Source organism: Odontomachus brunneus, unplaced genomic scaffold (assembly GCF_010583005.1).
Source record: "Odontomachus brunneus isolate Ranch 3 - 2012 unplaced genomic scaffold, Obru_v1 Obru_scaffold_083, whole genome shotgun sequence".
In the NCBI taxonomy this organism is placed as follows: domain Eukaryota; kingdom Metazoa; phylum Arthropoda; class Insecta; order Hymenoptera; family Formicidae; genus Odontomachus; species Odontomachus brunneus.
Window position 1 is genome coordinate 1,412,446 of NW_022639533.1, and position 15,889 is coordinate 1,428,334.

At 40.7% G+C, this 15,889-nt stretch overlaps 1 protein-coding gene across 4 annotated transcripts in view; it reads left to right on the top strand.

The window, feature by feature from the left end:
* Window positions 1-15,889, top strand: part of LOC116847838 (protein kinase C-binding protein NELL1-like) — a 105,446-nt gene that overhangs the window by 52,318 nt on the left and 37,239 nt on the right. For all 4 annotated transcript variants that reach the window (XM_032823262.1, XM_032823263.1, XM_032823264.1 and 1 more), the window contains exon 2: window positions 11,101-11,313. In XM_032823262.1, the coding sequence (XP_032679153.1) occupies window positions 11,101-11,313 (213 nt within the window). The remainder of the gene's footprint in view (window positions 1-11,100; window positions 11,314-15,889) is intronic.

Genomic DNA, 15,889 nt, shown 5'->3' on the forward strand with positions numbered 1-15,889 from the left:
TTTTTTTCAAATCAAAATAGTGCAAAAGCACATGTCGAAAAAACACTTTATCGCGTTCCATTTTTCACAAAGCAAAAGAAATTGTTGTTTAGGAAAATAATTGTGTATGCTGACTGAATGTTATCGAGAAATGTCGAAATTAATCACAAACTACCTGTTTCGTTAGTAATGACTACTAGAACTGTTTGCATTGCCATCTAACATTTGCGGGCGGAAACTAAGTTAAGGTCCTAATATCTATCTATCTATCTATCTATCTATCTATCTATCTATCTATCTCTAACTTGTCTAAAAAACAATATATAAATTTATATTCTAAAGGTTAAGTAAAATTTTTTCTTGAATTATTTTTTAGCACAAGTGATACATTCTTTGAACAATATTCATAGATTACTTATTGTCTGTATAAATAATATCTCATTCATAGTTTACGTTTTTTGTTTGCACGTAGAATATAATAATTTATAAGCCCAATATTATTATTATATAATTAATTATGTTATTTTTTATTTAATCATGTTAATTAATTTTTATTTAAATATTTATTAACATATTCCGCATAAGTCACCAGTGATCGGTGCTAAATTCTTCATTCAATCTATTTATAAGTAAAACAATTACGAAGTATTTTTGTAACTATTATAAAGCAGACTTACTATTTACTTAAGCAGACTTAGCTATTTATTTAAGAAATATACATATGTGGATTATCGGGGACGCACGTGGCGTGGACGCAGGACACGAAATTGGTCCGGCATAGACCTTGTCACAGCGTTAACCAGTTCGCTCGATAACCTGTCACCGATTTCGCACAACATACTATTATTTTGTTTAGTAAACGCGCGTGTCGCACGTCGTATTTGCCGCACTTATTTGATCGCAAGGACATGCGGCCGTCGTGTCGCATTCATTAATTTATCCTGGTCGACGAGATACACACGAGCCGCTCGTATCGCGTTATTCACAGCACTTCAATTGTTCACGGTCGTTACGGCGGACGCGTTACACAGAGCGGCGATATTAATAAAGGGGTCGCGTGCCGTAATTGAGGATTAGGCGTCCCCCCGACGTCGTTGTGAGGCTGTGACGGCCGTAGTCGTTACGCCAACACTTTACATTTATCCCCTTCCCCCATTCCCGGTCGCCGGTGTGTATATGGCTAATCCACGGCGTAAATTTCAATGCGCGCACTCGTATAATCCGAGGTGTAAGTCCGGCCGTTCTCGTGCGCCCAGCATCCGCATTGCGTCACGTCATCGCGCTCTCCCCTGCGCCGCTATCAAGTAACACTCACCCTTGACCGGTCCGGGGTAACGATCGAGGCTGAAATAACACGTCTAATTGGCGTATCGAAGAGGGAACGACGGAGCCATTGTACTTTGGAATTCGTTCATAATCCGCGCAAATCTAAATATTGCAAATCTCACGAGGTTACGCTTCTTTATACCGTCGCGCCGGTGTGATAGACGTATGTCATGTTTATGTATCTACACGTATTCGATGTTACTCGATGCCGCGTGTGTGCGCTATATCGGACAGACGCGACAGATTCCTCAGCCGTTGAAATATTGAGCATCGGAGCAAGCATGGATGAGCTATGCGAAGTTATACCTGCATGCATAATATGTCGCGTGCCTCCTTCTGGGAAATACATACGTCCTGTGAGTCCCTCGTCCCGCGCTTTTACTTAATCATATTTCCTTATTCTAATATTTCATCGCGCGGCAACCGACGATATTCCTCACGCGCGGCTCATGCCCTCTAAATCTCTTCGAGTCAAATTCCGCTCGAAGAGCAGTGTGACAGTCGAGACGCTCGAATTCGAGCGACTTTTAGAGCGAATTCTCCGTTCCGAACCGTCGAGTGAATATTTTCATTCGAGATTGTAGAACGAATCTGATGCACACTCCACAGTCGTGAGAACAAATTCACTTTAATCGATTGAGACATACTAAGGCGATGCTATACTTGAAAACTTTACCGACAAAACACCAACATTTTTCTGCAAAGCTTACGTCATATTGGTTACATAGAATTACAAGTGCCTTTACGCGTATGTGCAAAAATGAATTGGAGCATTGCTCTATGTATGACAAAAATGAGAAAAAAATTTCAAAATTGGCATTTTAGGTTATCACTCAGAACAAATATTTGCCTGATACAAAAGCTCTGCAACTCATATATACCAAACATATATTTGCTTCATGCAGCAAAATTACAAAGAACATTACTGTATCTTTACAACTAAATTTAGAGGCTTGAAAATATATGGTTAGTCTGCAAAAAAATTTCTACGTGACTAACTTTTCTGCTAAACATGGTAAAACAAAGCAGCATACATTTATATAAGATCTACAAAAGATACAAAAAAAGGGTAGTGCTTATCTGAACGTTGCTTGAAATCTGTCTCACGTGAGATTAAGATTGAATTCGGAGTTACATTTGTAATTTTTAATTAGTCATAGAATATATATAATATTGTATTTACAATCACGAGTTAATCGAAAAATTCACGTCTATGTTTAAATCTGGATGTTTTTTGAAGCAAGTTCTAATAAATTGGAAACAATCGCTTTTATTCAGCGCGGGCGAAGAAGCAAAAAATGAAGGATTATTGACCGAATAAAAAATGTTACTATAAATCTGGAACCGAAAGTTTGATTTAGTTCTCAACGTTACGCTATGAAAGCTGTATAGATTCTTCGATATTATAAAAATTCCGTGACTAATTCTAACATATCTGTCTATCCAGATTCAATCGATCGAGCAGCTGCTTGTTATCGTCACGATTGAGGAAGGAATTAGCCTTTATACGACTCCATGTGGCCTCTGTAAGGCTGCAAAGGCGATTACCGCGGATTGCTCTCATTAAAAGCGGTGGCGCCGCGGTCATAACTGCCGAGCGAAACGACACTCTCGTTACGTTCAATGAGAAGTTGAATTTTACGCCAATAGATTGCCCACGTGACTGCACCGCGCCACTGTTAATTGATAATCGTGTGTAGAATATATAAAGCATCGAAAACGTAAGAGACAGCTTGAAAAACGATGAAAATCGATCGCTCTCTCCGGCGCGTCTAAAGTGAGACGCAACGGCGCCCGCTTTTCCGCACTTTCGCTTCTTCCCTCGACAGAGTTGACGTGAAAAAAAGGGAAAAAATACCGAGGGAAAGGAGGTTACTCTAGCGTGAGGCGAGTCGTCGACCAACTACTAGAGCCCCGACCTTGACCGTTTGATGATCGAACGAGCACGCGCGAGGCGGTCATATATGCTGTGTCGGCGAAATTCGACGATCTATCGTCAGGAAAATCGAACGACGGACGGGCTCTTTCGCGACACGACGCGCCACACAGTGGGGTCAAATGAAATTTTAGGTTCTAAAAACAGCTGTAGTCTTGAAATTTGAACGAACTTTGATGTCTTTTTTCAATAGAAGCTAGTAAAATTTGGAACAACTTTGTCGAATCAGATTTTTGTCTTTTGCTTCCCTTCTAAATCAGACATAAGGAAGTTGGATTTATAGACATTTTTTCGATATCAATAATCCCAATAGATACAGAAGCTCAAAACTTATTATTTCAAGAACAATAATTATTGATAACCATTATATAATAGTATATATAATAATATATATAATATATAATATATATAATAATAATATATAATATATATAATATATATAATATGTATATATATATATATATATATAATATATATTATATAATAGTATATATAATAATATAATAGTATAATTTAGACTTACCTAAAACAATAGTTTAAATTTAGATACTATTTTAATTAATCTCGTTTGTTAAGTTCAGCTAAGATTTAATGAAATTATATCAAGGGTCTAGCTCATCAGGATTTGAATATTTAATTTCAATATTAATACCTGTACTTGTTAAATTAGCCGAGATATGAAATGAATTATGTGTCTACTGTTTGATTGAAAAACTTTTTAAATTTAACTTCTTTATGTCTGATTTCAAAGAAAGAAAGCGAAAGACAAAATCTGATATAGTTGCTCGACATAGTTCCTCTCAATTTCATCAGCTTTCATGAAAAGCAAGGATCAGTTTAAATTCCAAAGTTTTTTTTTAAATATGAAATTTCATTTGACCTCACTGTGCGCCGTGCCACGTCGCTCAGGCGGGACCAGACGGCGATTTTTCACGTTGACCCCGCGAAATTCTTGCCGTCTGGCTCGCGCGACTGTTCAAACCTTGTGATCGTCATACGATCAGGTCGTAGAATCCCAGTCGATTGCGGGGCTTGCTAGTGGGAGAATTGGCCGAACTTCCGCGGCGATCGCGCCCGGTCCGCTGCGACTTACTCATCTGTTATCCATGTTGACCAGCCAGATGACAGTTTGAGGTCGTGAAAATAGTAGCGAGCTAGCTCAAGGAAATAATCATGGAACGGCATTGCTTAGTGCTCTCTGACTTTTGTGATCATGGCAATTGGGCGATCAAAGTGAATACCTCGACGTGAATCGTCATGGAGCCTGTTACGGTCTATTTCTACTCTGTATTTCCTCGAAATTGCAATTTAACGCACGATTTATATCAAATCGTTACAACAGTCTCTCATCAACCATTATCGTCGTTTCATTGTACATACATTGTACACACAAAGAGAATATTACAGTTTTCTTTTTCATATAAATTCTTTTCAATTTTGCTACATTTCAATTTCACTATTTTACTATGTTAGTGCAGGAATAGACTGTCGGTAAGATTTATCTCGCTAAGAAATATAACAAATTTTTTAATAGAACATTTCAGTTTCCAAAATGTAAATACATATAGAACGAAAAGATGGTCAATTATCGTAGAATGTCGATCTGTTCCTTGTGGTTAAAGTTCTGTAATAATTCTTACTATAAAATTCTATCACTGTGCGTATCCACTAACTGAAATTAAAGATCACGCAAATTATTAGTATTGGCTACTGATTCTTTTCATTTATTCTCAGTTAGTAATCCGATTTAATCTACTTCTAATTAGTAAAATTTAATATAAACGTCGCAGAACCCCTCACCGGCGACTCTAATTTCACATGAACGCGCATTCCACCTTGTTATTCGATTTTCGCGTCAGGCAGTGTTATCGACGATATTCCACGAAGGACGAAAAACCAGGAGAACCGTCGCCCAGGGATACTCGGGGCCTGACAAAAAAGCTCTGTCGCATTCGTCCAGCCTCGTAATGCACGTCGAGCACGGAAGAGTGAACGCCTCGATAACGCTCGCTCGTGCCTATCTGACGAAATTCATCATCGGGCGGTCCCCGGGGCCGACTTCGGGCTTCCGGGGGCTGCGACCCCCTCGAGAAGTAGCCGCGATCACGCCGAGGGGCCGGAGGTCGCGGAGAAACGGAAGGTGTCGATCGATGAGTCGTACGCCACGAGGACGGGTTTCCGCGCGGCATGACCGTCGCGTGTTATCGATTCGCGCCGCAGTCCCTGGCATTCGGTACCGCCTCGCTTCATCGTCGTGAATGAAAGACACGACATGCGACGATCGGTCGTTGCGATTTAACGACCCGATGTTGAACGGCACGAGTGCAGCACAGCGCCGGAGACGCCGCGATCGCGCTTGGCATAAGCCCTCGTCCACAGAGATGGAGATCGCGGGTGGACGGACGGTAAAATAGAAAGTTTTTGACGACGTTACGTGTCGTCTGTTTTCCGTGCAACTTCCCTCGATTCCTCACTGACATCTTTTGTATTTATATTGTTTATATTATTATTTAGCATTTTAGCACACGGCGCCCTGCTGACGATTGGGCTAACGGCTGTTTCCGAGTGAAAGCAGCGACGAAAAAAGCTTGCGAGCGAGCACTCGAAAGGGAGAGTTATAAAGTTTGAGCAGTTTCATGCAGCTCTCTTAGATATTGGGGACTGGGATCTGTGCTGTAAAGAGGAAAGAACCAAAGGACTGTAAAGAGGAAAGAATATAAACTAGAACTCGAACAAAGAACGCTGTTTGCAACTGCTTGTAACTGAATTCGTAATTAGTTGTACGTAAGAAATTTAGAGTCGACAGTTTGATTTACTTCTCAGCGTTACGCTATGAAAGCCACACATACATAAGTTCTTGGATATTGTAAATATTCCGTGGCTAACTCTAACGTGTCTTTTCCACAACACATATTCATGATATCGGTTTGTATAGAGCCTAATGCTCAACGACTTCTCACGGCACCGGGGTGAGTCGCAAACAAAGTAATAAATCTTTCTTCTAAGTAGACTTATAGTCGTGTTTCAGCTGAGACGTGACACGGTTTGATAGGTGAATCTTGAGAATCTGATATTCGTAACTTCCAAAGCCCTACAAATTTTGAATTAATATTCCTATTCTATAATCCTATTCTAGTATTCTAATGATATTAGAAGTCGGAAAAGACAAATTAGATAACTAACTATATGACTATAGAGATATCAATACTAAAAAGGTACGATTACTGACTTAAGTCAGTTAGGTTTTCGTGACGATTTCTAATATCTTTAGAATATTAGAATAGGATTTTAGAGGATATATATATATATATATATATATATATATATTGAATATTGATTCAAAATTATTCGTACTTTTTAAGGTTTTTATTAATATGATAATGAAACTCTTATATCACTCAAGCGTGACATAATTGGACACAAGTTTAGTATAAAATAAAAATTCATTAAATTAACAAGATTAAGAATAGGATGCTACGATATATAAGATCATGATACAATTGCCAGAGTGTATCCGAAGGTTGAGAGCGACATCTTCAATTGATGCACATATCAATATAATCACTTATTGATGGATGTCAGAAAATGTGACGGTGACAGTCGTGCCAGGAGAGACACTACGTGACACGAGCGTGCTTTCTTGTTCTTTCTCTTTCTCTCTCTCTCTATCTCCTATTCTATCTCTCTCGTGAATTTCACGATAACACCGTGTACGGTTCGATACCGGGCGTCGCGACGCCCGGCAGTCTGCCACCGCTCCGTTCCATCCCGTTACGCCCGACGTCATCCTGTCTCAGGACACTTACGCGTTTTCTGTCCACTGACGATACGAAATCTCGCGTATGTGTCCACATACGAGCCCGTACATACAGCAACTCACATAGGCGTCATTTTCCAAAAGTCGCGCTTCTCTAATCAAATTGCAAATAACGATCTTAGTGACGTTTCGATCTTACCAAAAAAGATTGCGACATAATGTGATAATAAAGCGTAACATTCGAAACACTATTAAAGTACGACAATACGGATATGACAATATAATATTTTTTATTTGCGGAACTGAATTATTTAATTTATTATTGCGAATATAGACGCATGCAAAAGTAAATTCTCGCGGATTGAAAAAGGAAGGAATCAAGTTATCAATTTAAACGCGATTCGAGATTCGAAGTCATCATTATATTAGGCTGCAATTGAAAAGTAATAAGAAATTCGAGGTGTAACGAGGATGACGCCTATGAATGGAAGTCAGTATGTTAGGCATGCGCTGGCAGATGAGTGAATACTTTGGACGGAGAGACTGAATCGGTGATACCATTAATTTGCCGGACGATTTGGCTCGATGTGATCTAAGATAACGAGTGCCTCTCTCTCTTTCTCTCTCTCTCTCTCTCTCTCTCTCTCTCTCTCTCTCTCTCTCTCTCTCTCTCTATCTATACATCTTTTTCGTGTTGCAAAAACAGAAGGACAAAGGGGAGCAAGGAAGGAAGGAAGGAATCAAGCAAGCTAGTTAACTGGCTCCTGAGAATTCCCTTTGCGCATATATCGCGTGATTAAAGGAAACCGACGCGGCCATTCATGCATTCATACGTAAACTCTAAACTCGAAACTAATTAGCATAAATATCGCGTATATAATCGCTGTTAATTAGAATAATCGACTGAGAGACGGAGCAAAGTCCCACATCTGCGATACGTGATACACGCGGACCATTTTGTGATTAATTAATCATTGATAACCTAGAAAACCTGTTTTTCCTTGAGACTAGCGGTCTGTTGTTTACAGTAAAAGTCTCTTTGGGAGTTACTGGATGCAGACAAGAAATTTAACTGCAATGCTAGTCGCAAGAAAAACTAGTCGCTAGAGTGTCAATCGTATTGATACGGAAGATATTTTTGTGAAAGGGACCTGTCGTCTCTTAGTGGACGAAACGAGGAGGAGGAGGACGAGGAGTAAATCTTAAGTATCGACGCGCACGACGCGCCGGTGTGTTTATACATTGCAGATGAAGAGCTCTCCTATGCTGGGAGCGGTGAACATGTACGCAAATAAAACCTGAGGACATGAAATGATCGATATGAGTCTGCCTGCCGGTGTTTTCTCGCCGCGGGCTAAAAATATCATTCTAGATTTCGGTGACTGTATCTAAAAGAATCGCTGTTGGACACGTGCCTTCCTGTTGGCGAGCGATGCTACCAGCACTGTTTACGTGCTGATTTATTCATTGACTCACCTTTCCATTCGCATTTCCACTCATCCGTCCGCCACCCCTTCGATATTATCGCGCGGCGAAACCGATCGATCGAGAGAGAGAGAGAGTGCTCGTGCCGCCGATCGTTCCTTTATTCATCCGCCTTCATTATCCAGCAGGGGACGCGAGTTCTTAATTTTTCAGTCGTTGGAAATGCGGTTTATAATCGGATAGCATTTAATATTAGCGCGATCGGAATGCCCGTGTCTCCTCATTGCTATTAATGTCCGATCGATTTTACGTTAGCGGAATTTTATCACTTTACGTTTAAGCTGCGTGAAATGTTACTCACAAGTAAATCTATCTAAAAGGTACACTCCGATTTTTTTTTAATTTGGCACAAATGTAGAAATACGAAAAATATTTAGGTTAATTATTTCATTTTGAGTTTTACGGGCAGTTTATAGCTTTTTAATGTTTTCACTTCTATCATCAACAAATACAACAAAAATGCATAAAAAATAAAATTGAAAGGTCGGTCAAAGGAGTTAATAGGATTATTTCAATATAATGATTATTTGTCCTCTCAAAATAATTCTCCTATTAGACAAGACGGGTACGTTCTTAATCTCAACAAATGAAGATCTGACAATTTTCCTCTTCTGATACGATACCATGGCTGCCCCATTATTCCTTAAATCGAGAGTTACACAATTTTTAGCCTTACACATAACGCTTAAGATTGAAAATCACATAAATAACTCTAATTATAATTGTAGAATTACAATAGCTTTGATTATGATTGATAATGAGTGTTAATAATGATTTTTAAACATTATTCGTACACGCATAAGGGCCTTCACACACAAATTGACATAACGTAAAACATATCGTAAGAATTGACCAATCACGTTGAGAATTGTCGAAACGTAAGGTCGCCATTTTTATGAATACTCGATCGTAATTGGTCAATTCTTACGGTATGTCTTACGTTACTGTTATGTCAATTTGTGTGCGAAGGTCCTAAGGCTTAAAGTCGTGTAACTCAATCTAGAGAATAGCATTTAGCCGCGTGTATCCGATTCCAGAAACCGACTTCAGAACCGCGTACCATTTCGCACAGTTTTACTTCAAACACGTCGTTGTCTCAGTCGCAGATTCAAATGAATAAATTATATATATAAAGAACTAAATTATAAAGATAACATAATACACTAGGCCTCGTCGCCTATTGATTTTGACCATCGATCTCTTCCATTTCGACGATCGACTAACAGGAATGTGTCGTGCAGTACACGTTAAGAGAGAAGACCGGATACGCGGCGAGCGTATGTCTCACGTAACTGAATGTCAGAAGTTGTCGTTCGTCGCGAAAGTAGCCACCCCCAAAGCGAGGAGGACTCTGTACACAGAGAGAAGGATAGAGAAAACGAGAGAGAAGGAGAGGGCGAGAGAGCGAGTCGGAAGAGCTTTCCACGGGACTTCAATCATTATAACGTGAAGTCGACGCGGCGATAGAGGCGGAATGGATTTCACGTACACATAGACGGCGGGAGATGCGATAGATAAAACAGGCTGTTTACGAGGCGGACGGCTAGTTTCGCGGAAGGGGTTGAAGGCTTCACGGAACGGAGAAAAGCGCGGAAACGCCGATAACGAGCGTCGAGTTGTGAAGAGCCGATCAATACCGCCGTTTCGAAAAGTCCGCGTCGCCCGCGATCGTTTTCTTCCTCCCCTTTTGCACTTCGTTCTCCTCAAGCCCGCGGTCCTTTTGATCCGACCCGATGAGGAATTTTATTTCCTTCTTCGGCTTCAATTATTCGTGGCCAATCTACCGGAAGATTTTTCCTCGCCGACGACTGTAATCGGAGATGAAATCGAATCGGTCGGGACGCGGAAAAATGGAGCGCGATAATTGTGCGACGAACGAAACAAATTCCAAGTCCTGGCTATTGTGCAGAGAGACGTTTCGCGCATTGGACCGGAAGAGTATGGAATTGTTTGATCGACATAGCGTGAACGCGGAAGTTTGCGAAGTCGGGATAGTATTGCCACCCACAACGCGGCTGTCTTATTGAAATCTCTGCAATTTCTTTTTTTTTTTCAGACGTGTAACAATCCTCGACGAGGTTATCCTGATAGCTTGCTTGCAACCGTAGCATAATTTCTATTTTCGCGCTATTACTTAAGTAGCTTACTTATTCTTGGCTATTATACGTGATCAAAGTTTCTATTTTTTATATATTTTTATTAGCATTTTTACGGAATATAAATAAACGAAAACAATCCCAGTGTGTCGGATCAAGGTGTTCAAAGTATGTGTGCTATATGTGAGAGTTAAATTTCGCACCAATAGCTATCTACTATCTCTCATACATATTAAGTTAGCGGCACACGGTGCTTGTTTTCGTGCTGGGTTGCTTGTTGGATGGAAATACTCTGTTTTGATTGATGCATTTCCATCCAGCTTTAGAAATGCACCAATCAGAACAAAGTATTTCCATCCAGCAAGCAAACCAGCACAAAAACAAGCATTGTGTGCCCCTGGCTTTAATCTTTCTTCATTTTACTTGATTATTTCTGAAATGTTGTCGCGGTCGAATTTGAGAGCGTCGTAAGCATGATGTTTCGTTGAACAATCCAGTAAAATTATTCGATTATGTTTCAGTGTCTGGTACGACGAATAAGGAAGAGGAAGAGACGGCGGTGACTCCGGTCACAGAGGGTAGCGCCGTGCTTTTGGGCACGAGAATCAGGACAGACAGCGATCCTGGAGGAAGTATAGATCTACTGGCAGCCCTGCAGCTGCACAATACTACACGGCAGGGCGTTTCGCAGGTGCAGGGTCTGGTTAGGTTGAAACCAGCCTATTATCTTCAGGGTGAGTCAAGTTTGTTCGGTATTTTCGACTCGCTCGCCTCTCACCCGAGACATTTTCGAGACCTTTAACATTAGGACTACCGACGAGCAACGGTCCGTTTTCATCAGAGCGATCGAAATGACAGGTTTCCGAAAAAAGTCGCAGTGGAAAAAAATATTTATTTAATGTATTATTTAATCTTTAATCTTATTTATTTATTATTATTTAGTTATTATTATTTAATATTTCCACTTTTATTCATCGCGTCAATGAAAAATATAAAATGCATTGTTATAAATTTGAGTAATTTTTGTAGAAAGTTAGCTGCCCAGTGTTGCTCGGATTGTCACAAAATGTTAAGGGAATAAAATCAGACAGAGGAGATGTGTAGTGTTCAGGTTTTATGGTAGTCTATATTTTCCGCAGAGTAATTAAGTTCCTAGAGAGTAATTAAGCAAAATTTGATCGAAATCTGTCGAAGGATTTAGGAGTTAATGGAGAACATACAGACATACATTCTATTTTATACATATAGATTACAAGCTCGTCATTTTAACTGCTCTGATAGTTCCAATTAACCGTAGTTTGTTCATCGTCAATCAAGTAATAATCACGAGAAAATCTCTCATTGGAATAACGCCGTCGGCCTTAATCGGATGCGTCTCAATGTTTCGCGAGAAATTCGAAATTTAAGAGGATGATATACGTCAGCAAAGGGAGAAAACGAATTGAATTAAATGAAATGCATGTTTGCAGCGTGCGTCTCTTGCATTAACACGGACGCGGCAGGAAATAGAGTCTTTCGCATGATTCACGCCCCTTTAGAGGCGCGATATATACGTTACGCTATAAATCGCGCGGCTCGTACACGAAGCCGCCACTTCTGTAATGCTCTCTTAACCCGAATACTCCCTTAATTTGCATACTGCCGGGTCATTCTTTACGTGAGCTATCCTACTCCTCGTACAGCGCACGTTACAATTATTACGTTCCGTGAAGACGATGATTACATTCCGTGAGTTACAGCCCGCCGAACTTGTGTTAACGCTACAACGGCGGAATTTACACTTTTGGAGCTAAATCGGGATGTGAAAGATAAAACAGAGGGAAAAGAACGTAATAAAGGAATTTTTCGCATACAAATCGTCTCGTAAAAAGAACCTCTACCGAAAAAATCTGGGCACGAGTGCTAACGACTCCAGTTGAACCTATCAGAACTTGATAGACAAAACATTTGTTAGACAGATATATAATTATCATTAAAATTGTTTTATAAATTGTTTCTTACTAATAATTTTCTTGTTTTTTCTTGTTTTACTTATTTATATAGTTTTAATTTTAATATAGTGTATAAATTCATTTCGGTATAGTTTTCGTCTTAAATGATATAAAACGTTAAATGATATAAAATAACAATGATATATAATAATATTATATATTATTGATATTAAGAATAGTAAATAGTATATTACTTTCCCGCAATAGATATACTCTCTTTCCCTTCACTGTCTTAATTGTCCAAATTTGGCTAGAGACTATAAGAAAAACATAATTTTCCGTATGGAATTTATATATGTAAAATTTTAAATTGATATCTTGAATAGATTTCAAACCGATTTTTGTCTGTAAAAACGAGCACTATGCAACACTGTGCGACGCAGCCGGCTAAAATTACGTTAGCGGCGGCTTTTGACGGACGCATGTCTCTCATTACACCCGATGCCGGTTATGCAACGTCTGATTAATCGATATTGCGAAAGGTCAGTTTGATAGTACACCGCCTACGCGTGGTCGTCGTCGTCGTCGCCGTCGTCTCGCTCGCAGACGCCGCCGAGGGTATTCCCCCGTGGCGAGTATCGATTGTTCTCTCGAATTTCGGGAAGTGGCCCTTTTGCTACCCCGCTCGCGGCGCTTTTAACAGCCGATAGACACGAGCTACGCTACACGCCTGTGGCGCGGCGCCCCGATATTAGTCTCATTGAAAAATCAGCCCTCGGGACCCGGTGGAGACGGACGCGCAACGCGCATTATAACAAGGTTATCGAATTTTACACTCCATTTCTGCACGCGGTGTTACGCGCGCGCCTCCTGAAAATCGATCGCGCTCAAAGGAGTTAAACGATATTCCCGTTAAACGGGCGACTCATCGCGCCGGCGAGCGCGCGGCGTCTATTCAACCCCGTTCAACATAGTGTATCCAATTATACCGGGGGCGCCCCCGCGTCCCCCTCGAGACGGCGGCCGGTGTACGAGTCACGTGGGTGGATGGGTGCGGGAATGTATGTGTGCGTGCGTGCGTGCGTGCATGCATGTGTGGACGGCGGTGCAACGGCCGCGAAAAGCGGACCTGGAAGACGAGGAGTAGGAGGGCGAGGGGGTGAGATGGGGGAGAGTTAGGGGATGGGGTTTCCCCGAAAGAAATTTCAATTACACCGACGCCCTTCCTTTCTCGGGCTGCACCCTCGAGGGCGCTCTTTCGTGGAAGCTTTCGGCGAAGGCTCTTCGTGGCTCTCGCAACATCGGAAACACGTCGGGGGTGCCTCCCTTTCTTCCCGCTTCTCTTATCGTCGCGGATCCTTAAAGCTCTTGCTCCTGACCCTCCTTCACTCTCTGTGCTCTCTGTTCTCTCTCTCTCTCTCTCTCTCTCTCTCTCTCTCTCTCTCTCTCTCTCTCTCTCTCTCTCTTTCTCTCGTACGCGCGCGTTTTCCCTCGTAATAAGAGAAAGAGATTGAGAAAAGGAGAGGAGGAGGGTATGGCAGATGTAGTAATCGTAATATAGTTCCTTTTCCGTGCCTACGCAAATGTTTGCTTTAATTCCGTCGGCTTCGCGTTGGTTGACTCGGAAAACGGCACGCAATGAATGGCGAGTGTTTACATCACGGCCGCGGAGCATGCGATGCTGTAACCCTTAGGGCTAATGAACGCGCCGAGATTGATGCGGAGAATTGGACGGCGAACTCAAAAGCGGCAAGGGAGAGATCCGAACAAATTTTCACGCAGTCTAATGGCCGTGGCAAAAAAAGAGCACCTCAATCGTTCAAAAAATGGCCCTACCGTAGTATTATTGCCGAGAATTAAATCGATTTCTTCTTTCTAAAGCCGAAGAACCTTGAGAGGCTGGTTTTAATTTATTTCAAAATCACAACGCTGACAAGGTAAATTTTGTGAACTTAAACTGAAGTTGAATAACTTCAGCCAGATTTCTGATTCGTTCATATTTCATCAGAGAAAGACATTTGATTAATTTAACTAAATTTTTCTCAATACATCAGAATATTTTTCCTATGCATAATGTCGTCATGATAATATCATTTTAATATTACACAATAGTTCTTAATTGAGACCTGAATTTTAGTTTATAAATATTAAAAGTAGAAATTAGAAATGTCAAGCTAACCATAAAGAACACGTGTCAACTTTAGTTTCAAATATCTCAACTCTCGAATATAGTCAGTCTTTCTCTAATTGCACGAGCTATTAAGTAATATCTCAAGTTATATGTAGTGCAAGTTTCTTTTTTCTGTTGTCAGGAATTCATTGTTTTGATTCAAGTTTTGCGGTAAATTTCCGACAAATTTTTTTTCCTTACAATCTCCTCAATCCAGAGACTCATTTCTGGGGGATTTAAGCGACGTCGATGGTCCAGAGACCATCGTTTTATCAGCTCGGTAGCAAATCCGGTAGCAATAGAGAAATATTTGTACGTTCGCTACAGTCCCTTCTCCCCGACGTCCCTATCTCCCGCACACATTTCTCTTATTTAAGCCGTATATCCCATCTCGTTTATCCATGACACACACGGAGAATTTCTTTGAGATTAGATTTATCTCGCGTATGAACCGTCGAATCTTAACACACGCACCCGCCGTCGCAACGGGACAAAGAACACGAATGATATACAGCGACACGTGTCGGAGTTTTCTTTGAATGTGGAAAATAGGATTCCAGCCGCGACCCTCTTTGTGCTACGATCATAGGGGGAGAGGGGAGTGATGTACTGTCCGACGATTTCGGCGACTCGACCGGGATTCTAAGCACGAATATCTGTATTTTATTTATGGCCAAGCGTTCGGCGATGTTTTATTAATTATTCCCTACGATATCTTGCACGAAGTAATTTTCTTTTTTCTCTTTTCGGCATCAGAATTAAATTGTCGTGTGTTCGAGGTCCGCTCCGTTCTCGTGGTAGTTTAGCGTGAACGCTAATTGAATCGTCCCATAAATATTTTACGACCATATAATAAATTAATCGGATCGATATACACGCGAGCGCGCTGTCTCTCGCTGCGTATAGACAATATCTGTTATCGAGCGTCTGCAATTTTCATAGGACACTCGGATTCGCGTAGCGACGATATCGTGATACCGACGGCAATCGCATGGAGATCTCGGCACGTGGGATTACGAAACGATACTTTTACAGCAGATGGCACACACTTTTATCGCAAAAAGTGAAAACACGCTTATCGCTGTTAGATTGTTGAGCTTAACGATAAACCTCGAGCCAATATTAAAGTAGTGCAATTATAACGATCTTGATCTGCATAACCTTGTACTATATATATATATATATATATATATATATATATATATATAT